Raw genomic sequence first — 22,617 nt, 5'->3', positions numbered from 1 at the left:
GGCTCTAGTCCTTCCGGTCACTAGAATATCGTCCAAATAGCATGCGACACCTTTGAGATCTTTGAGCATGGTGTCCATTATTCGCTGAAAAATACCAGGCGCCGAAGACACGCTGAAAGGTAGCCGGTTTACAGCGAACAGTCCTTTCGTCGTGTGGATCGCCAGAACACGACGTGCCGGTTCCGCTAGCACTACCTGTTGATAGGCCCTGTTCAAGTCAATTTTGGAAAATTCTTGTCCTCCACTGAGTGCAGCATAAATTTCTTCAACACGTGGCAAAGGATAGCGATCGGTGTCTAGCATAGGGTTCACCGTTGTCTTATAGTCGCCACACAGGCGGATATTTCCGTCTTTCTTTACCACCGGCACTACCGGCGTGGCATACTCACACGTGGCTAATGGTGTGATCACACCCATTGACTGCATTTTGTCAAGCTCTTTTTCAACTGCTGGAACCAATGCGAAAGGCACACTGCGCGCCTTCAAAAACTTTGGACGAGCGTCCGCTTTGAGAAACAGTTCTGCCCTCTCTTCTGTGATGCATCCCAATTCTTCTTTGAAAAGGTTGTTGTACTTTTGCAAAAGCTTGCTCACCTCTACTTTTGCTTCCGTGTTCGTCGGCTCCCGTGCCGAGCAGAGCTTGTTGCAGGAAAATACAGCGTTCCAGTCGAGCCGCACGTGCTGTAACCACTTTCGGCCCAGAAGTGGCGGTCCTCCCTGCTCAGTGACATACAAGGGTAATAGAACACTTTGCCCATTATGTTCAACAACAACTTCAGCCACTCCTGCTGGTTCGACTAATGCACCTGTGTAAGTGCGTAGGCGCAAGTTTGTCATGCGCAACTTCAAAGAGGGAAACAACTGTTGCTGTTGCCTGCGAGAAATTACGGATACCGCCGCTCCCGTATCCAATTCCATTTCAAGCGGAGTCTTGTTTATCAGCAGGCGTACGATTATGGCATCGTTTGCCGAGCACGTCATGCCGTTTAGCATCACTTCTGTGGCACAGTCAAGAACTTTCATGTTGTGCGCTCGCGCGTGAGACAACTTTGCGTTCTTATCAGACTGACATATACGCTGAATATGCCCTTTCTTGCCACAGCCGAAACACGTCGCTGACGCATGTCTGCAGTTTTTGCTCACGTGCTTAAAAGAGCCACACCGCCAACACATTTTTGACGCTTTCTTTTCGCCGGCCTCGTTTACTGCAATTGCTTTCTGCCCTTGCTTTAGTGCAGTTACGTGATTTACGTAAGAGACACTCGTTGAACCATGTACTTCTGCTGCACTTTTTGTTGCGGAATCCATCGCTAAAGCTTTCTCAACTGCCTTCTGAAATGTTAACTTCTTGTCTTCAGCAAATAGCACTCGCTGAATATCTTCTCTTCGTAACCCGCAAACGAATCTCTCCCTCAGTGCCTCGTCTAAAAAATTCTCGAACTCGCACGAACTCGAGAGGGAGTGTAGTTCCGCGACAAATTCGGCAATGGATTCAGTCTCGCGCTGAGACCGTCGATAAAACTTGGCTCTCTCACCAATTACTGAAGGCTTCGGTGCCAGATGGTCGCCAAGCAATTTCCTGAGGGTATCGTAAGACTTGCTTGATGGAAGGTCAGGGGCCGTAAGTGACTTGAGAAGGGCGTACGTCTTCGCCCCTATTAGGCTCAGGAACACGTGAACCTTGTCTGCCTCCGGTACTTTGTTGAAGTGGAGAAACGATGTCAACCGCTCGTCGTATGAAGTCCAGTCGCTTGCGGAGTCGTAAAAAGGCTCCATATGGCCAATTCTTCCCACCACTTGCGTCACTGGATCTGCCATCCCTGCTGTTCCGGTAGCTCGCAATGTGGCAGCGACAGCCCCAGGAACTTCAAACAGGGTAGAACCTTTCTTCCGTTGTGCCAGCGCCGCTACAGGTTCGAAGCAACTCGTCGCCAGATGTTACGTCCAAAGCCCGGAGACAAACGTAGAACAGTAGCAAGCACTTTATTGCTACATAGTGCCGCAAGTATGACGGTACAAAAGGAAGTGAACAGTGAGCGAGGAGGCAGCCGAGACATGCCCGCGTGGGTTCGAATCCCACCCTCGTCGCCTAGATGTTACGTCCAAAGCCCGGAGACAAACGTAGAACAGTAGCAAGCACTTTATTGCTACATAGTGCCGCAAGTACGACGGTACAAAAGGAAGTGAACAGTGAGCGAGGAGGCAGCCGAGACATGCCAGCTTTATAGTTATCGCAGTCGGGTCACATGATTACTGGGCAGCTTAGCTGGCCGCTCTTATCAACAACACGTGGCGCTATCACATACATGACAATGTGGAAGTAAACTAGCCTGTATGGATACGCGCTGTGCCACCATCAGCGCACTTGCATTGTGAATTAAATGTGAACCTGCATGGCCGGGTGTTACATTATGCACCATTTAAATGGCCGATTGCCATATGTGGGCAACGAGTCAGGCTGACTGTTGCGCCGGCTTTTGGATCCGACTTCCTGTTGGAACGAGTCGTCCTCACTTCTCGACCGTACTAAAAAGTCCACAGGTCTCTTGAATGCCACTCAGCACTCCGTCGCCTCGCGGCCGGTGCGTACTGCCTTCGTTCTCGCCCCTCCCCTCCGGCCTCGCGGAAAGCCTTTGTCTACTAGGAACACAAACCCGGCGGCGAAGTATCTCCAGTTCAGCATCCCATGCACGGTGTCACTCAGTGAAAAGTTTGATTGTCATCCATGCTTTCTTGTGGAATGCATATCAGACTGGAAGGCCTTTCGCATTCTTGAAGCAGAGTAATGATCTGCTCTTGCTGATAACGTACAACCGCAGTTTGTATGAGCCATCCATATGCGCCATGAGCTATAAACTGGTACTTACTGCTCATTTTTCCTCCATGGCATGTATTGCCCTTCAGATTCAATATCTTGTTTGACAGCATGTGCCAAAACAGTGCTGTTTCATATTTGTTGCCATTAGATATTTACGCCTGTGCGAGAAGTGATTGCATATTCGTTAAGAGAAGGGCACTTGCAGGGGCGCGGCACGGCACAGCGTTCAATATATCGAATGTGTCGGTGAACGGGAGTTCAATGTATGCGTAGTACATTGGTATACTTTTGCATGGGATTTTCAAGAGGATTTTACAGCTGTTCGGTATAGACAATAATTTGATATAACCGAGTTTCGTATATCCGGGCTCGACTGTACTCTATTAATAATAAACGTATTCGATGTAGACTGAGAATTTTGATCTGCTTCACCGTTCAATGGTGTAGGTAATTATCATGGTCAACGGGTACTTAACCAGACTTTGTTTATAAGGCAATGAACTTCCTGGTTACTGGACTTGATTACAATAATGCACAGGCAACAGGCAGCTCGAGCATTATTGTAATACGGGGTTATATAGAAGCTGTCACCCGTTTCCCGAACCAGGTGCTCGACCTCGGCCCGTCCTGCTTGTGCAGTCACGGGTGATGTGCCCCAGTCCGCCGCACTAGTAGCAACGGGCACCGAAGCCTCGGTGGCGTGGGCGCCCGTCGCTCCAATCCAGCGGGCCGTAGCTTCCACGCTCGGCGTTCGGCATGTGCCGCTCCTCCGTTCTCGCATTAGTCGCAAGTTCCTTCCGCGGCGCACTGCGTGCTGCATTATACGGGGCTGTTTTCAGCGTGTAGGTGTACGGGTCCAAGGCGCGGTCTGATAATTCCCAACCACGCTGGACCTGCTCGTCGGCAAACGATGCTGACGCGTAGACCCTAGGGGAATGTGAAGCGATCCCGCCGCCGTTCCATGCGCAGCGATGCTCGAGTGACAGCGCGGCGTGTATAGGCGGACGGTATGCTCGTGCCGCGAGGATGTCCCCTTGGATGCGTTATGCTTCGGTGGCGAGCTTGTCTAGGTCTCGGAACCTACATCCCTAGTTTTTGACTCCAACGCCTAAGCTATGCCGCTTAACATGTTCGTGTTCCCTTGTCTGTAATAAATCGTCGGCAGCCACAACCTGCTGCACAGACGTGACATATCCTTAGGGGCAGGTCAGATGTAGCGAGGTCAGAGAGGCCCGGGTGTCTGTCTCTTGGTCGTGCTCTTTTATACCTTTTAACCTTTTCGCGAGGGGAATGTCCTCCCCACCCGTCGGATACTATCCCTCTTCCCGCGCGGGTACGCGCGTCGCGAGGGGCGAGCGAGAACCGGGAGAGGGCAAAGTGCCTCTCTCTCGTGTCCGCTCAGCTCCTGCCGCGTGCGCATGCGACGGCGAGCGCACGCGGGAGAAGATGGCAGCATGTGCTCCCCACAGCGTTCAAGACTGGCATTGCCATAACAATTGCAAAGCGCGGTCACGGGTGGCAAGTGACATGCCGGCTCCACCGAGGCATCGCTTTGGTGGCCTCAAAAGGGGCCTTTTAAAAAATTCGAGAAGGTTTCCGCGGCGTCCCCTGTGCTTGAGAATTCCAGAAGAAACGCTGAGGCGAGATTGCCGCTAGCATCTCATCTCGCCACGTAGTATTTCTCACTGGCTTGCACGAGAAAACCATATGTCTGTCAGCTTTGCTTGCTTTACGCGAAGCTTGCTGAGAGCCTTCTCCAAGGCATCCCGGTGCTCCACATAGTGCAGGGGAAGGTCCCTCGCGACAACGAAGCCTTGGAGGAACTGAATAATCTGCAGGGCCTCCTGCGAGAGCAACGTTGAGGCAACCTGCCCTGCCGCGTCATCGCTGCCATCATCACTATTCGATGCAAGCACGTTCGCGACGATCGCCTCTTCGGTTGAAAGCACTTCGTTCCTACATCTATAGCAGTGCGCTTTTCACCGGCTGCCGATGATCAGCGGGCGGATCAGCCGTCTTCCATTTTGGCGGCAAGTTAATTAATCGGGGCCAAGAAACCGCGTTGCCAGGAACGACTTCGACTCAACTTGAGTGTACTAGAACTAGAGGCAACCAACAAAAACGAGACCCAGCGCCTCAAACCGCTGGCAGAGCTGCGCGGATTGAGGGGCCAACCGGCCATCGCGCAATCTGCCCAGTGCTATCAGGCTATTATCAGGCTATTCATGTTTCAGAGGGTGGTGCGGCGCAGAGCTATGGGCGCAGCCCTTTCATTTTCGGAGGGGTGAAAGGGAGAGACGTGCGCAAAGCTGGCAATGCGGAGAAGGTTGGAGAGCAGGGGGGCGGCGTGCAGCGCCTCAAATTTCTTTTTTATTTGTTTTTCAAGGATTTCACATTCCATTACCTTTAAGCACGGACACCCAGCGGCCAGACTTTATCGCGGCCTGGGGCCATTGTAGTAAGCAGGTTATTTCACCATGGAAAGCATACAAAAGTTGATGGTGCAACAGCTTCTCATTTTTATAACTCATATATTGTTAAAACCGGTATCATTATAAGTGGGTTCGACTGTAGTATGATCATATAAATCTCGCTTGGCAAATTTTGCAGTGCGATCACTTCTTTTCTGCAACACTTTCTACGAATAACTACTTCATTTATTACAACTATATTTGTGGGCAAAGCATTTTATCAAATCTCAGAAAACATTCACCGATGGTTACAATACTCCCAAATGTGAAATTTTAGCGCAGTTGTATATATGCTTTAATGTCTTGATATATTGGGTGGCGCGAACAATCTGTCTCGTCCGGCACATTGTAAACGGAGCGATGTGTGCCACGATGGCCTCGCTAGTCTGGAGATTCACAACAGCCACCGCAGACAACCTCCGCTCATGCAGTGCTTTGTTTCCATACAGACAACGCGCGCTACTCTAGCACCATCTCGTAGCCATCACTGCAAAGCCCCTCCTGTGCAGCACTATGCTTTTCTTCTCACGCTTTCGCCATACCCTCCTCCGCTTTCCACGTCATGGTTCCGCTGCAGCCTCCTCCTCACGCTCTCTTTGCTCTCGCCGCTTTTTTCATCCCCTGCTGCGCTTCGCGTTCACTCTCCTTTTTCGCTGAGCTCGTTCGCTCGGTTATGCCGATGCTCGCCGCAGGAACCATGGAAACTCTACTCAAATTCCCATGCAACTCTAACGTCTTCGACCACCGCCCTAGTCACAGAACTTCATATGTGCTGTGTACTCTTCGCAACTTTGTCACTGTCTCGTGCTAGCAGCAGACTATATTGTTAATATTCCTCTCCCCTTTCGCAGCATTATTTTCTTGCATTATACATATTATTGTTTGTTAAATTCACCCCTATCCTTATGTATTTGGCATATAGCGCATGAAAGTGTCTTAGTTTGTATGTCAGAACGTGGTTTTAGCAGTAGACGCTCGGCTGAGCTTAGCATTTAGCTAGTGCATGAAATACTCGGTTGTCTTTGGTGCATAAGCGACTACCAACTACTTCGACAGACTGGTAGAGGCATAACTAAGGAGAGGAGGATGTGGGGATTGAAGTCAGCCTAGTCGTCTTTGTGCTGGCATTCACCTGTTCTGTTGTCTCTACGCCTCTTCCTTTCTACTTGCAACAGTTGTTTGTGGTGGGCTTGGCCATGCACAGACTGGTTTGCAGCGGTGGCGCTCGCATTGCTGGCAGTGGTCGCCACTGTCAGCAGTGGAGCACAAGGGTGATTTCCTTGGCACAGCACTCAGTACATACACATTTTCCTCTCGTCTGCCAGCCCCTTTGTTAGGGTCTCGGACTCGAGCTTGTCTATTGTGCCTTTGCATCTATGGTGAGTGCGTGCCTTGTGCTGATCCTTTTTTGTATGCTAAGCCAAAGAGCGGTGCCTAGTGCTCGCACGTGGTCCTACTATGCCGAGCCAGACTTATCAGAGGCCCAAGCCAAAAGAGATTGCCCGACCTTTCGCAAGTGGGCACATTGGTTGTCGCGAGAGAAAGCATCATAGCCGCTGTGACTTTCCTAGCGGCAGGTCCTGGGGAGGAATCCTCTCACAGTGATGTGCTCGTGATGCCCTTTCTGTATTTTTCGCCCTTACCTCGGGAGCCCTTTGATTTCCGTGCTGGCCCAGGACCGGGTGTTTATGCATTGTTGGATGTCGCCGGACACAGTAAACGGTTTCTGCTAACTGAGGGCAGTACTGTGTTTTCTTTCATGCGTAGCGCTCAGTGCCCCTCCTTTTACAGCTTGAGCACGCACAGCGGCGCGCTAGACTATGAAAGACAAGGCTGACACGGCCCTGCGGCTCACTAAACTTGAACCAGCAGGGGTCGGTACTCCTGCGAGAGATACAAGACCTCCACAACATATCTACACGTTGCCACGTACTCAGTGACCTAACTTGATCCGATGGTTGTTTTCGAACCCTGTTACCTCAGCACAGCAGCCTGATGCGCTAACCATTCGAGTACAGACTACCCAGTGACCGAGGTAGGCGGAAAACGGTTAGATACGAATTTACATATATAGATATAGACCATGGACTACTCAGTGACCCAGATAGACATGAAAAGTGTTAAATACAAACATACATACATAGATACAAACATAAATCAATAACCCCCGGAAAGTCTGTGAAGTACCCTAAAAATGCTAACGCAGTAAAAATGCATACGTCCACATGCAGCACACTTGCACCAAGCACTGTGTAACTGCACCATGCCGATAGGGGGTGGAGGGGGCTGTTCTGCCAACCAGGGCCACTGCACGTGTGCCAGTGATGTCACTGTGAATTCGCCGGTGTTGAATGACAGCCCGGGAGAGACCTATTGAGCGAGTCACTTGACAAGCTAACCCCTCTTTCAGAATACCTGAGAGGTGGCAAGTTCAGGGATTTGGATGAGCTGACCTCAAAGGCAAAAGGCATAGCAATTATATGGACACCCCAAAGCAGATTTCTGCCGTCGCCGTGCGCTGTATGCTGTATGTGCGAGTGAAATGGCAAAAGGAACACGTGCTTTCACAGGGAGAGAACGCACAGCAAAGAGCAAACGCGCGTTCTGTGCCGTGCTCTCTGAAGGGCTGCAGAATTGAGCGTCTCTTTCCTCCTTTCCAATCACCATTTATAGAGAGCAAACGCGAAAAGGCCATAAGGGGACGGGATAAGGGAGGGGAGGCGACGTTTAGCTGCGGCACCAAATGCGTATTTATATAAAAATGTTGCGAGGCGAGAAGGTGGTAACGACTTCCGATGCTGCTCGACAAGTGTCCCTGTTCTGATCTCGTCGAAAACATCCGAGCCGCCCCCAGAGGCACCGGCAACAGTCACCAACACCGCGCGTTCGGTGCGAACGCGGGCAAAACGCCGACGGCGTCGACAACAGTTCTGCGCGTTGCTGGTGCTGCTGCACGTCCAAGTTTATACAGCTTTATTTATTTCCTGCTAAATTTCCTGCTTTATTTCCTGCTTTATTTCCTGCTTATTCCACCCTGCTAAAATCCTCAGTGGGGATTTGAGCAGGGTGGGAAACAATACATATTTAAAGAACACTATAGCATAGGCGGCAACATACACAATACAAATCAGGTCAACAGAGCTTGAAACATAGCAGTAGAACAGCAAGATCACAAATTTTTACTCAATACTTGAAACAAACGCCGAAAGTGATGATTTTAAAACTTGGTCATTGGTTAGATGATTCCATTAAACGGCTGTTCGTGGAAAGAAGGAATACTTGAAACAATAATTACGCGTACTAAATGGGGTTATTGTTTGGCTATGTCGTTGGCTAGTAGCATAACCAGATGAAAAAGTAATTATTCCCATGAGATCTGCCTTATAATGACCATTGATGAGTTGAAAAAGGAATTTTAGTCATGATAGACGGTTTCTCTGAATTAATGGTGGCAGGTTCGCTTTTGTTAAGAGGTCTGTCACTGAAGTGCGTCTGAAGCTGTTATAAATGGAACGAGCTCCTTTTCTTTGCACCATTTCTATCTTGTTAGTGCCAGTTTTAGTAAAAGGGTCCCAAATTACACATGTATAGTCTAGCATTGGCAGAATTATAGCTTTATATGCCAGTAGGCGTACAGTGGGAGTAGAAAGTTTCAAGGCCCTCCTTAAAAAAAAGAGCTTGCGGTTAGCATTAGCTATTACATATTCACGGTTCTTAGTCCAAGTGAGGTCATTTGTAATCCAGAGTCCAAGATACTTATAATGTGTTACTTCGGAAAGAATGATGTTATTAGTACCGTACGAAAACGTTATTTTTTTATTTTTACGTGAAATGGACATAAAAACAGTTTTCTCGAAATTAATCGGCATTTGCCAGGCATCGCACCAGTCGACAATTTGTCGAAAACCATTTTTCAGCAACTCATGTCAGTAATATTGTCTATTTCTGAGTACAATACACAGTCATCAGCATAAAGCTTAAGGGGGGACGTGGCTTTGAAAATCAACTTCCTGATTTCTTCATGGATTTTGATGAAAATTGGCACAAATGTTCAGAATGTCTCCCTGATACTTCCATAAAAGTTTCAGAGTGATACCTTGAGAACATTTTATTGAGCAGAATTTTTCTCTCTTGAACTTTCTGGAGGGCCTGGGGAGCTTAAAAAACAAGATGGAAGGCTCGTTGACTATTGACTGCATAGCTCAATGCGTGCTGAAGGTCGTGACAGTCTTACTTTTTTTTTTTTTCGCAACACAAATTTTTTAGGTAGTCATTTTTCAAGTTACCTTCGCACCAAGCACACTTTCGGGGTGAACGAATAGCCCCGCCATAAATTTATAAAAAGTCAAGATAAAAATGCAAGACTGTCTCGACCTGCACTGTAGTCCAAAGAACGTGACAAAAAAAAAAAACAGAATCAAAATAGGCTAAACGGTAACGAAAAAATCAGCTCCAGAAACTGAGCAGAAAGGCGAAAAAACAGTTTTGAGAAAACGGCTCTCAAAGTTGCACCTTCTCTTCAGTTCTCTAAAACGCACCAAAGTTGTAATCTTTGATGTGTTTTGTGACGTGGGGCTTCTTGGACGTGTGGCCTCTGGTCTGCTGAGCCTTCGTTCTGCCTTTTTCATGTTTGTATGGCATTCTTTACTACTGCTCGACAAAGAGCATGGTGCCTGGGTTTCAAACCAAGTGTGAGGTGCAGAACTATGTGGGCATAAATGTACAGTAGTTCTAGCGTTGTATCTGCAGACTGCCTCATTGATAGCAGCCTCTAGTGCAGTCAGTGAGGCATTGTTTTCTTTTGGTAGAATCGACCATGTTACTGAATGAAGGCTCTCAGCAGCCTTCTGAATCATCTTCCATTGACAATAGCTATGGAGGTTAGGAGAGCCACTGATAGATAGGCAGCAATGCAGCTGCTATATGTGCTTTCCAGCCTGTACTTTTGTATCATGCCTCACTTCTGCAGCCAGGTGTCTGTGCCAGCCCAAGTGGCCTAGTGAACAGAGCTCATGACGATGTTCCCTTTATGAAGGTGTGGTATGATAGGTATTATTACTAGATATCGTACGCATTACGATAACAGAGTCGGCGCGCGATGTGATAAGTCACGGGTCCGAGGTGCCGATGTGCGAAATGCCTGGTCGCGGGTCCGCGGAATAGACGCTCGACGACCTTAGTCGCGCAGTCCGAGGTGCCGATGCGCGAAATGCCTGGTCGCGGGTCCAAACGCTCGGTAAGCTCAATCCCGCAGTCCGAGGTGCCGACGCGCGAAATGCCTAGCCGCGGGTCCGAGGAATACACGCTCGAGGTGTCGACACTCCATGAGCGATGTACCGACACGTGAAATGCCTAGCCGCGGGCTCGAGGAGTCGACGCTCGCGGTGCCGACGCGCGAAGTGCGTAGCCGTGGGTCCGAGGAGTCGACACTTGTTGAGCGATGTGCCGACGCGCGAAATGCGTAGCCGCGGGCTCGAGGAGTCGACGCTCGATTTGCTTAGTCACGCAGTCGGAGGCGCCAACGCACGAAATGCGTAGGCAAGGATCCGAGAAGTCCTCACGCGATATGCTTCATCGCCGAGTCTGAGACGCCTACGCGCGAGAGGCTTAGCCGCGTGTCCGAGCATTCCGTGCCCGAAGCTCGGTCGCGAAGTTCGCGTCACCGATGCTCGGAATGCTTAGCCGCGGGTCTGAGACGTCCACAAAAAGCGGGATCGGCCACGCTACTGCGATGTCCGCATAGCGCCCGCTTTAACACTTGTCGAGATTACGGAAACTGTCTGGAGCTCGCGAGAAGACCGCAACAAGCGGAGCAGACGACGCTATCACGGAGCGAGCACCGGACCAATGGCGAACCGCGCTGGAGTCACGTGGCGGGCGCGGCCAATCGGTGGCTCCGGCACGACCTTCAATCCTTTGCTTTTTTTGTGCTTGTTTCTGTGTGGAGGAGATAGCTGAAGCGGCAGATTTGAAGGGCCCATCACACTTGCGACTAGGCGAGGTCGCGCGACCAATTGCGACTGGCGAACAGAAAACTACTCAAGACGAACGATGTTCACACTTACAAATGCGACCGACGAGTCGCTAAACCGAAATGTATCACGATATGCCGTTCACGTCTGCTTGAAATGTCATCGCCGCGTAAAATAAGGGCCTGCGTATACGGACGTCCTGTTCCTTCGCATCTGATTGGTTCAGCTGTTCTGCGACTGCGGTCGCGCGACTGAAAAATCGAGCAGTGAGCGACTGGCCCGAAACGGTCGCATTTCGAGAAAAGCGACCATTTGCGACTACTTGCGACTGGTCGCTTTGCGACCAACTTGGTCGCGCGACCTCGCCTAGTCGCAAGTGTGAATGGGCCCGAAGACGGAGAAATGCGCTTTCCAACGAGACCAAGATGGCGGCGCTCGGCTGCGCCATTCCGGAGATATCGTGGCTTGAAAAACGCCGTTCTTTCGCGATTACCGCGCAATTTTTCGGCACCTTGGCTGATACAACAATTTTTTTAGAGCACTTCTACTTGGTTTTCAGTGATGATATTTCGGAATCAGATAGATCAAGAGTTACAGAAACTGAAAATGTGATTTTCAAAAAATGATTTTTTAGCCATTTTTCGCGATGCGAAAGCCGCGTCCTCTCTTAACCATAACTGGAATACCATACAGCATATCATTAATGAATAAAAGGAACAAGAGAGGTCCAAGGACTGAGCCCTGCGGAACACCAGAGTCTGCCAGAAGTCGTTGAGAAGAATTATCATTAAAAACAACAAATTGTTCTCTGCCATCAAGGTATACTGTGAGCCAATTAATTAGTCGGGAGTTTTTCAGTATCTTGCTCAATTTGTAAAGTAGGTTTTTGTGAGAGACCTTTGTTGTATCGTGTAGGATACTGGAAGGAGACATTACAGACATTACTCAGTCCCTGACTGTTTATTCTATCTTCTTCTTTCTCTTCAGGCCGGCTCCAAGCACGCGCCATCTAATGGCGCTGCAGTCGGCAGCGATGCCTTATACAACATATCCCCTCTTGGAAAAAAAAAATACAAAACACGAAGAAAAAAAAGAAAACGGTTGTTTGTCCATTATTGCCTAATGTAGTCCTGCAGCTTCTTCGGCGTCTTCTTGTTACGGGCGCTTCTTCTCACGCGGGCTTCGCATCCCGGCAGATTAAATGAAGCTTGTTGCGTGCGCTCTGCAGCAGGTGGTTCATGGTTAAAGCGTGCATTCTCATAGTTATCCGCGCTTGACGTGCCAGGTTGTGAAGGGTGATTTACAGCTGCCGTAGCGGAATTATCGGATGCCGGTGACCAGTTCATGACAGCAGAGGTACCGAACTTCATTTTGCTGATAGCTTCGCGGTGAACGGCCGCTAACTTGGAAGCATTCCAGACACGGCCATCTTCTAACAGGTAAGAGGCGGGTCCACGCTTCTCAATAATTTTCTTGGGCGCAGAAAACTGTGGAGATAGCTTCCCATGAACTGCAGGTAATTTAACCCGGACGTAGTCACCAACGACGAAGTTGGGTTCCTTGGCACCGCGCTTTTCATCGGTGTAACGCTTCGACTTGATTTGCTTGTTCTTGATGCGCTCTCGCAACTCCTGCAGTGCCTTTGAAGGGTCCGTGCTGAAACATTTGTCAGGCAATCCCACAATGTCGAGTCTGGTTCGAGGTTGTCGTCCATGAAGAAGAACAGCGGGTGCAACACCAGTAGTCGCATGAGGCGTACAGCGATATGTTTGCAGGTAATCAAGCATTGCAGTTCTCATATCACGGCGTTCTAACAGGGCCAATTGAATGTATGACTTTAATACCCTGTTAAATCTTTCAACCAAACCATTAGCTTGCGGGTAATACACAGAAGAGTTATAATGCGTGATTCCGCGCTCTGTGAGAAATTCTTCAAAATTCGCTGAAGAAAATTGTGGTCCATGATCGGATACGATACCGCGTGGATATCCTTCTCTTGCGAAAAGTTCAAGTAGAAATTTCTTCACTGTATATGTTGTCGCATCTCGTACGAAAGCCACCTCTGGCCACTTGCTGTAATAGTCAATAACTGTGATGGCAAAACGGCAGTCGGCTGAAGCTTGCGTGAAAGGTCCCACAATGTCGATAGCGACTTTTTCCCAAGCTTTCTCGGGAAGAGTGACGGGCTGCATTGGAGCTGCAGATGTACGCGCGGATTTGTCGCATGACTGGCAAGTTACACATGTGCGCACAAGTTCTTCAATGTGATTATCCATGCATGGCCACCAATATGACTCTCTAAGACGAGCTTTGGTGCGACTAATTCCTGGGTGTGACTCATGTGCCAGATCCATAACAGGGCGTGTCAAAGTTGTAGGCACGACAATCCTGTCACCCCGGCACAGAACGTCGCTAACAACAGAGAGTGCAGATCGCACGTGAAAGTACGGTAGCAGATCTTTTGACAAGGATTTCTTGTCAGGCCAAGAAGTAGTGATAAACTGCTTCACTTGAGAGATAACCTGATCGGCGGCACATGCTTCTTGAAGCTCTTGCATGGTAACTACTGGGGACAGAAGACATATAAATTCTTCTTCGGGTGCATCGCGGATGAAATTCTCTAGGGGAAGCCGGGAGAATGCGTCAGCCACGACGTTTTCGCTACCCTTCCTGTACTCCATGGTGTAGTTGTAGCACAGCAACCGTGATGACCAGCGCGCAATCCTTAACGGACGGTGACCTGTGCCTTTCGTTGAAAGGAGCGTAACCAAAGCAGCGTGGTCTGTCCGCAAAATGAAAGGTCGGCCCCACAGGTAAACGTGCCAGTGCTCGCAGGCCCAGACGCAGGCAAGGGCCTCGCGTTCACCGACCGAGTACTTCCGTTCATGTGGTTGCAGAGTACGAGAGGCGAACGCGACAGTTTGCAGTGATGTTCCGTTAGCCTGCTGCAGTACAGCACCTAATCCATATCCTGAGGCATCAGTTGTAACGTACACAGGTAACTGAGGATCAAAAAGGTGAAGAACTTCGCAAGACGTTATCAGAGTTTTCAGCTGCTCCAAGCCGCTTTGTGCTGCTGCAGTCCAAGCGAAAGGCGCATTTCCTCGAAGCAAAGCACGCATTGGCTCCACAACATCAGAAAAATGCGGGATGAACTTGGAGTAGAAGCCTGCAAGTCCCAGCAGCGAACGAAGTTCATTGATATTTGTAGGTGATGGTGCCTTGGTTATCGCCTCGATAGATGACGTCAGTGGGAATAACCCTTTGGCGCTGACAACATGGCCAAGGAAAGTCAACTCTGCGACGTCAAAAACGCATTTATGATTGAGCCTGAGACCAGCATCAGAGAGCCGTTTCAAAACCGCGCGCAAATTGACCAAGTGATCCTCTCGGGAGCGTCCGTACACGATTATGTCGTCAATGTAAAATAACACGCATTTGCATCCTTTGAGGATCATATGCATCATCTTCTGAAACGCTGACGGTGCCGATGCCAGTCCGAAGCAAACCCTCTTGAAGCGGAATAGGCCGTCGTGTGTTATAAACGTCGTAAGATCACGACTTTCTGGACTTAGTGGCAATTGGTGATATGCCGAAGCTAAATCTAGCTTGGAGAATCGCTGTGCTCCAGCCAAGCTGTTCAAAAGTTCCTCAGTTTGTGGCAGGGGAAAACTGTCCACCACTATAGCTTTGTTTGGCTCTCGTAGATCTACGCACATGCGAATCGAGCCATCCTTTTTTCTGGCTACAACAATTGGTGAGACCCACTCTGAAGAGTCGACGCGCTCAATGATGTCCTGAGCTTCTAATTTTTGTACTTCTGCCGAGACTTGCTCACGAATGACGAGTGGTAGTCGTCTCAGCTTGCTGGTCACTGGTTGAACAGACGCTCGAACTCTGACCTTGTGAGTGAAACCCTTGACAGTGCCTAGCTGTTTTTCAAACAAGTGCTCGAACTCGGAACGTAATTCAGGAGGTAGCACAGGAGTTTCTTGTGTCATTAGCAGACACCTGAGCGGCGATCCTTGAATCTTCATATCCAGAGCTGCGATACCATCTAAACCAAGTATGGTTGTTCCTCCAGGCACAACGTACAGAAGAACAGAAGTGCATCGGCCGTGAAATGTGGCTGGAGCAATGAAACATCCTTTGATTGGAATTGCTGACTTAGAATAATCGAGGAGCTGGACGGATGTTGATGTCAGAGGAAATGCAGTAGCAAAATGACGTTGGTAAAGTTCTTCGGCTAGGATTGAAACCGATGATCCGGTGTCAATCAGGAACGATACGGAAACTCCTTCAATTTCCAACACGGCATAAATTCCCTTCTTACGGCTCCAGATGTGACAAACACTTAAGTGATCGTCTGGGTCAGCTGTATCTTTGTCGTCTTCCGCGACATGCTGAACTTTTTTCGCAGACTTTCGGAGAGACTTGCAGACCTTTTCCAGATGGCCAATCTTTCCACATTTACGACACTTATGTGTCCTAGCTTTGCAGAGAGGGCTATTCGCAAGATGGTCTAAAGAACCACAACGATAACACTCTTGCTCTTGCAAGGCTCGACGACTTTCAGTTTGCTTCTTATAGCATGTGCACGTGCCACAGTGCTTCTCTTTGATCTCTGAAGTGTTTTCGTCATTAACGTGATGCACTTGTGCTTCGTGTCGTGCAAGTTCTTTTGCTTCTCTTGTCGCTTGATCATGCTGTCTCGCAATGGTAAGAGCCCGAGAAAGCGTAAGAGACTCTTCCAGGAGAAGACGTTCGCGCAAATATTCACTGGTACTTTTTTCTATGAGCTGGTCGCGTATCATATCGTCCGCCAAGTCACCGAAATTGCATGCTCCAACGAGACCTCGTAGCACGGTGACGTAATCGACGGCCGTCTCACCTGGGGCTTGTGCACGTCGACGGAAACGGTGACGCGCTGCAGTGACGTTGACAGAGCTCTTGTAGTGGTCTGCAAGGATCACAATGGCGCGGTCGAACTCATCAGGGCCAGGAGCCGTCAACGTCTCTCCAGCGGCGCTCGAAGCCAAAAGGCGCGGGTCGTCCTCCGACGTCCGAGTCTGGAAGATACGTTGACCTTCCAAGCCCAAGCAGTTGAGCAGAATCGCCTTCCGACGCATGGCAGGTAGGTCGGAGGCGCCCGACGCCACCATGTAGTTCTTGAACGCTTGAATCCATTGCTCCCATGGAATGACCGGGTGTCCAGGTGAGGATAGGAAAGAGGGTGGCGGTTGTAGTCCCGAAATACTCATCGTATAGGATGATAGGCAGCAATCGAAGGCACAGATGAGGGGCAAGCCGGTAGCACATGGGCTGTTAAATCCTCGTCGCCAAATATGTTGTATCGTGTAGGATACTGGAAGGAGACATTACAGACATTACTCAGTCCCTGACTGTTTATTCTATCTTCTTCTTTCTCTTCAGGCCGGCTCCAAGCACGCGCCATCTAATGGCGCTGCAGTCGGCAGCGATGCCTTATACAACAACCTTGTCGAATGCCTTTGAAAAATCCATGAAAATAGCATCTATTTGTTTCTTATTGTAGATTGCTTTCGCAAAGTCGTGCACTGTTAAAACAAATTGGGTAATTGTAGAGTAGCCTTTTCTGAATCCGTGTTGATGCTTTGTTAGTATATTATTGTTGTCCAAGAATTCTGAGATATGATTATGGATTATGTGTTCCAAAAGTTTACATACTGTAGATGTTAAAGAAATTCGACGGTATTTTTTAATGCAGTGCTTTTTTCCTGTTTTATGTAGTGGCTTCACTCTGGCCGTCCTCCAGTCACTCAGTACTTGTCCCTCACACAATGACCTTGTGAACAGAACGTGCAAGTACTTTGATGCCCATTCTGCATACCGTTTTAAAAATGCATTTGGAATGTTGTCCGGGCCAGAAGATTTTTTAGTGTTCAGTTGTAAGAGCATGTTTAGTATACCTGGTTCGCTTATTTGGACATCGGATATAGGCGGCACAGACATTTCGAAAGGTGGCATTACATCATTATTACTTGTACAGACGTACTTAAAGTGCTTGTTAAATGCATTTGCTATTTCTTTGCTTTCGTGAACTGCCTTACCATCAACATGAAATACAACACATTCCTTGGAGGTCGGAGAAATAGAACGCCAAAATTTCTTTGGAGCTGTGGTTATGAAACTTGGTAGCGATTCACCATAGTAGCGTTGTTTATTGGCATGCGCTTGACTTTTAACCGGAGAGGAAATGTCGTCGATCTTTTGTTTTACCGACTGCACGTTTTCAATTTTTAATTTTTTTCTTTATACGTTTCAGTTTCCTTTGGAGCCGCAATGTCTCGTGGGAGATCCACGGATTCTTGCGATTTTTCTTTTTAATCGACAGCGGGACAAAGCGATCAATGCACTCTAACTATTTTTTTAAACCTGCACCACAGCCACACTACGTCTTCCGTGCTACTTGAAAAGTCGTCAAAATTAAGCGAAAGTATATCAATAATTGATACATCATCGGCTCGAGAGAAGTTTCGGTAAGATGAACATTCAGATTTCTTATCTAATGTTGAATTCCAATGGCGGAGCCGGAGCAGCCAACGGACTCCGCGAGCGAGCACTCGACTCTGGCGCAGAGCAACGCCTCCAAATCCGCGAGTGGAACACAACCTGCGCCGCCGCAGCAAGGCGGAAGCGGAAGTTCTATCTTTCTGGCGCTGAGTTACCCAGGATACCTTGCGTGTTGTCATTCCCTTCCGCTGTTTGTTCACAGTACCTCCGCACCGGTCACTTGTCTATTCAGCGCCGTTCACCTGCTGTTTAAAAGTGCGGAATGGATATCTCGCCAAGCGCGCAGCAGATTTTGTCTGCTATGGTGAGCACACAGTATGCGGACAAACATGGTAGGCGTCTAGCCGACTACTTTGGGCCTCATCGCGGGAATGCGGAACATCCTATCAAATTCCCGCTCGTAAGTGGCAGTCTCAGCGTCGCCGTTACTCTCCGAGAAATCGCTCGTGTCTGAACTTGAGCTTTCCGACTCGGAGCTGTCAGCTGTAGAGTCGCAGAAGCAATGCCGCACGCTTTGCCGAACTATGCGAGTCGCGACCGGTGGCGCCCCCCAGCAGACAAACGTTGTAAAGGAAATGCGTCACGCAGAGTTCCGGTCCACTCCGCCTATTTTGGCGGAGCATCTTTTCCTGCTCCACCGAGTGACTCCCGCTCTGAATCCACTCCGACTCTCTCATTGGAACACTTTACTCCCGCCCTCACTCTGTCATTGGAACAAACTTGCTCCGAAACGAGCAGAAAAACTTGCTCCGACTCCGCCATTGGAATTCAACATAACACAGCGTCTGCAACGGTGAGTAGTACAGCCTCGTGACCCGATATGCCAGGTACTATCTCGCAATTAGTTTTGGCGCTAATTGATCCGCTGACAAAAAAAAGATCGAGCATTGACTGAGAACTGCCTTGAATTCGTGTGCTTTGTTCCACAATTTGCAATAAGTAAAAGGCAAAAGCAATGTCCAGCATAAAACTACTATCCTGATAAAACTACTATCCTTACTCCGTGTAGCTCTCTACTAATTTGCTATCGCAATTGATGCTTTGCCTTTCGGGTGAAACTGCGACAATTTTTTTGCATTCGTTTCCAGGGAGATGGTGAGTTGCCGTCAGCAACAAGACAAGGTCAGAGGTGGGACTCCTGTGCCAATTGCGCCATTTTGACACAAACGCAGATTCCTGCGCCAAACTGCGCCAAACACAGAAAATTGACCGCAATGGCGCCACACTGTGCCTGAACGGCTTCGACATGTGTGCCCCAGCAGTGGCCGCGAACAGCGAGCGGATTCATTCTCCGGAAAAGAGTGCGGCCTTTCACATTCCGCAGACCGTGCGACGGCGCTTCCCGCACAGTTGTCACTGCTGTCGGAACAGCTAGGGCGGCTGTATTTAGAGTGTACTAGAATGCGGTTGCTTGGGCCGAGCGGCGCGGCGCTCCCTAGCGGAGTCCTAAAATAATGAAAAGCAGGCTAAGGGCACTGCGAGCGAACTAGATATTAGGGAGGCGCACGCTGCCGCATGTTCAGCGTGCGGCCGTCTCTGTCCCGAGGGCCAGTATGCCGTAAAAATATTCCAATGTGTTTTTATGCCCACATCAGCGAGGCCTTAGACGTTTTGGCAGATCGTGAGGAGCTAATTGCGGATTTGTAATAAAAAGTCATCGATTACGATAGCAAATTAGTAGACAGCTATACGAAGTAAGGATAGTAGTTTTATCGGCCGTGTAAACTTTCAAACATTCACTTACTAAATAAATTAATAAGTATGGTGTCACTGTGAACGAAATCAAACATGAACATGTCTCACTTGAGGTCCATAGAAACTGGCTGTCTAAACGCTGGAGCGACGAATGTCGCAGCAGCGAGCGAATTGACCTTCGTGCTGCCTCTCGCTTCAACTCGAGATAAGCGGCGAAAACACAGCGCGCGCAAAGCGATAAGCACTCGCACTCTGTCAACACCGCTGATGGCTTCCAACATAGGGCCTGTGCTGCCGCACCATGCGTAGCAGCCGCCAGAGGGCCCCCCCCCCCCCCCCACCTATGGTACCTTGCGCGCGAGCGCGACTGAGCCAACTGAGCCACCATCGTCGGCTCACCCTCGCACGCTTTCACTCGCACGCACAGCATACGGCGGGCGGCGGCGGTGTTATCGACCCTGGACTTTATACTTAACATCAGAACGACGGCACAAATGCACCTGGAGTGTCCATGTAATTTACATTGCAAAAAGACAGATTGGAATAGTTTTACGTTATACCAACCCAGGGTTGATTGCGGCTCTCTGGGTCTGCGGTGACATATGGTGACCCAGAAATAATGTTAGCACGTCGATTGGGCCGCATAGTTTTAGAATATTTTACACTATCATCGTGAGCATCGGCGCCGGAATATACTCTATTGTTCGATTCTAGTTCCACCGATGTTTTCGGCTTTACAGGAAAACAATCGCCGTGCCATCGCTCAACCCACTCTTCCTTATTCTAGTACGCTATAGCTACAAAGCCTGCTTCTACTATGCGCTTTGTGTTGGTTTATCCTCTGTTACATCGTGGTTTCAAAGTGTGCTGCTATATTCCAATATTGCACCAAAATGGCTTAGTACGAAAATGGCCGAGGTGTTCGCATAGGCTTAGTACTTGAGTTAAATAAGGCAACAGCAATTTTGTCCTATTTCAGATGAAAGCTTCTGGGAGAAAGGATTCCAGTATGCAGCCTCGGAGGCTCCATTCCTTGCCACTTTCATGCCGAATGTCTTCACCAGCGCCAAGAGTGCCATGCTGCTCAAAGTCTGCAAGCCTCAGGTGTGTGTGGCATACTGTCTGAATTGATTGTGAGATGCTCTTGCAGTGATTATTTATGGTACATTTGACTGGTCGCTTTCGAGTGCTCTTTGGGTGCAGTTTACGTACAGCTGATCAAAAACAAGCACTCAGAACACAATCATCTTGTTCATTTAGCGCGCCATGCTCCCGCTCAGAGCGCTCACCTCACCTTTGAACTCTCACCTTTGAGCTGGGAGCACGACTGAGATTCAATAGAAACTCGATCACGTGGCTACTCCGATTGCTTGAGGAGCACCTAGTACTTTCAGCTCAAGCAGGCATTCTCTGGCTTCAACCTCTAGAGGGCTCCGCATAGCGGTAAACTGAGTTAGAGTGCTGTAGGAACCAGTCAAATGTACCATTAGCTTAGACAAAAACAAGCGGCTGAGTCAAGACCACATCTCTTCTGACGGTGACCGTGACTGACCACAATCTGTTCAGCCGAAAGAGAAAGCAGCATTGGGGAACAGCGTTTCTCCCCGAGGTGTTGAGAGGGAGTTTCCAAGAAAGGGAGAGAAGGGATTGTGGGTGTCTTGGTTTAGGGTCATAGCAAGAGGCAAATAACTGCTCTAGGAATGAAAGTGCCCTCTCCGTACAACCTTTCTTCCAGCACATGCGTAATCACCACGTGTTAACCACGTGAAGCTGCTAATGAAATATGTGGATGTCCAGGCATCCCTACAAGTGGCCTTGGTCGATGACAAGGGAGAAAGCTTGAGGATCAGGCCAATACACTGGGTACATACTTCCAATACATTTTAAGTTCAGCAGATTATTCAAAGGAGTTCTTGTGGTACAAAGCAAATGCTGGAAGAAAACCGCTGGACCGTAATTGTGCTCGTTATGGACCATATAACTTTCTAGTCGCCATTGCTAAATTTAATGCAGCATTCAACTCCTATACTAAGTGCATACCTGGAGCCAATAAAATCCCTTACGAAATGATCGAGAACATGTACTCTGATGCACAAATGGTGCTCCTGTCACTCTTCAATCTAATCAGGGCTACAGGGCACTTTCCGTCTAGTTGGAAGCAAGTTATTGTAATTCCAATCCTCAAAAAAGTAAAAGACCCTTCTACCATCAACAGAGACAGGCCAGTTCGCTCTCATCAGATGCCTATGTGAGCGTTTTTAGAAGATGGTAAATAGGTGTCTTATATTTCTTAGGTAGTAACAAGCTGCTCAACCCATGCCAGTGTGGGCTCGGGAAAGAAAGATCGACAACAAACCATCTTGTGCTGTTAAAACTAAGACATGCATTTGCACATAAACATATTTTCTTGTTGGTTTTCCTGCATTTGGAAAGAGCATACGATATCACATGGTACCAAAGAATTTTACAGGATCTGTCTGCGATGAGTGCCAGTGTTAGCATGCTAAGTCATGCTGAGTCACCTATCATACTGCACTTCTCGTGTGAATTGGAAATGCATTAAGGCCGTTCCACATGATGCAATATCGTCACATCAGAATTGAGATTTGGATTACATGTGACGAAAATCAGTCACAGACACTGATGCTGCCCCCCTCTATGACTACGACCAACCAATTGGTCGCATGTCGTACCAATTGCAGCAACCAGTGCAATCTTTGGACGACAACATAAAAAACAAATAAATTAAGAGGGGAGAAGATCCGTTAAAATTTTGCTGAGAGTTATTTTGTGGTTTGTTTTGGTTATGGAGGTTGTTCGGAAGTGTCTCCCGTTCAGCACATTTGGAAAACTGCAACTGGCAGTACATACCATCAGTACCGACACGCACACAAGGCAGATGAATACTCGTTGGTTAGATTCGGTTCTGTGATTTCTATGCGTTTGTCGACATGCTACGTTGCTAATCAAGCGACCTTTTTTTCACGGTTTCGAATGCTGATACAGTGTAGACCGCTTATTATGGAAGTCGCCGGAGTCGCGAATATCTGCAATATAAGCGGTACTGCACTATAACCAAAACAACGATTTTCAAGCCCTGTATTTATGC

At 48.6% G+C, this 22,617-nt stretch overlaps 1 protein-coding gene across 3 annotated transcripts in view; it reads left to right on the top strand.

The window, feature by feature from the left end:
* Positions 1-22,617, top strand: part of LOC119431233 (gamma-tubulin complex component 6) — a 314,121-nt gene that overhangs the window by 142,569 nt on the left and 148,935 nt on the right. For all 3 annotated transcript variants that reach the window (XM_037698710.2, XM_049657249.1, XM_037698709.2), the window contains exon 10: positions 20,488-20,612. In XM_037698710.2, coding sequence (XP_037554638.1) covers positions 20,488-20,612 — 125 coding nt within the window. The remainder of the gene's footprint in view (positions 1-20,487; positions 20,613-22,617) is intronic.

Source organism: Dermacentor silvarum, chromosome 10 (genome assembly GCF_013339745.2).
Source record: "Dermacentor silvarum isolate Dsil-2018 chromosome 10, BIME_Dsil_1.4, whole genome shotgun sequence".
NCBI lineage: Eukaryota > Metazoa > Arthropoda > Arachnida > Ixodida > Ixodidae > Dermacentor > Dermacentor silvarum.
This window is presented reverse-complemented; position numbering and strand designations above follow the sequence as displayed.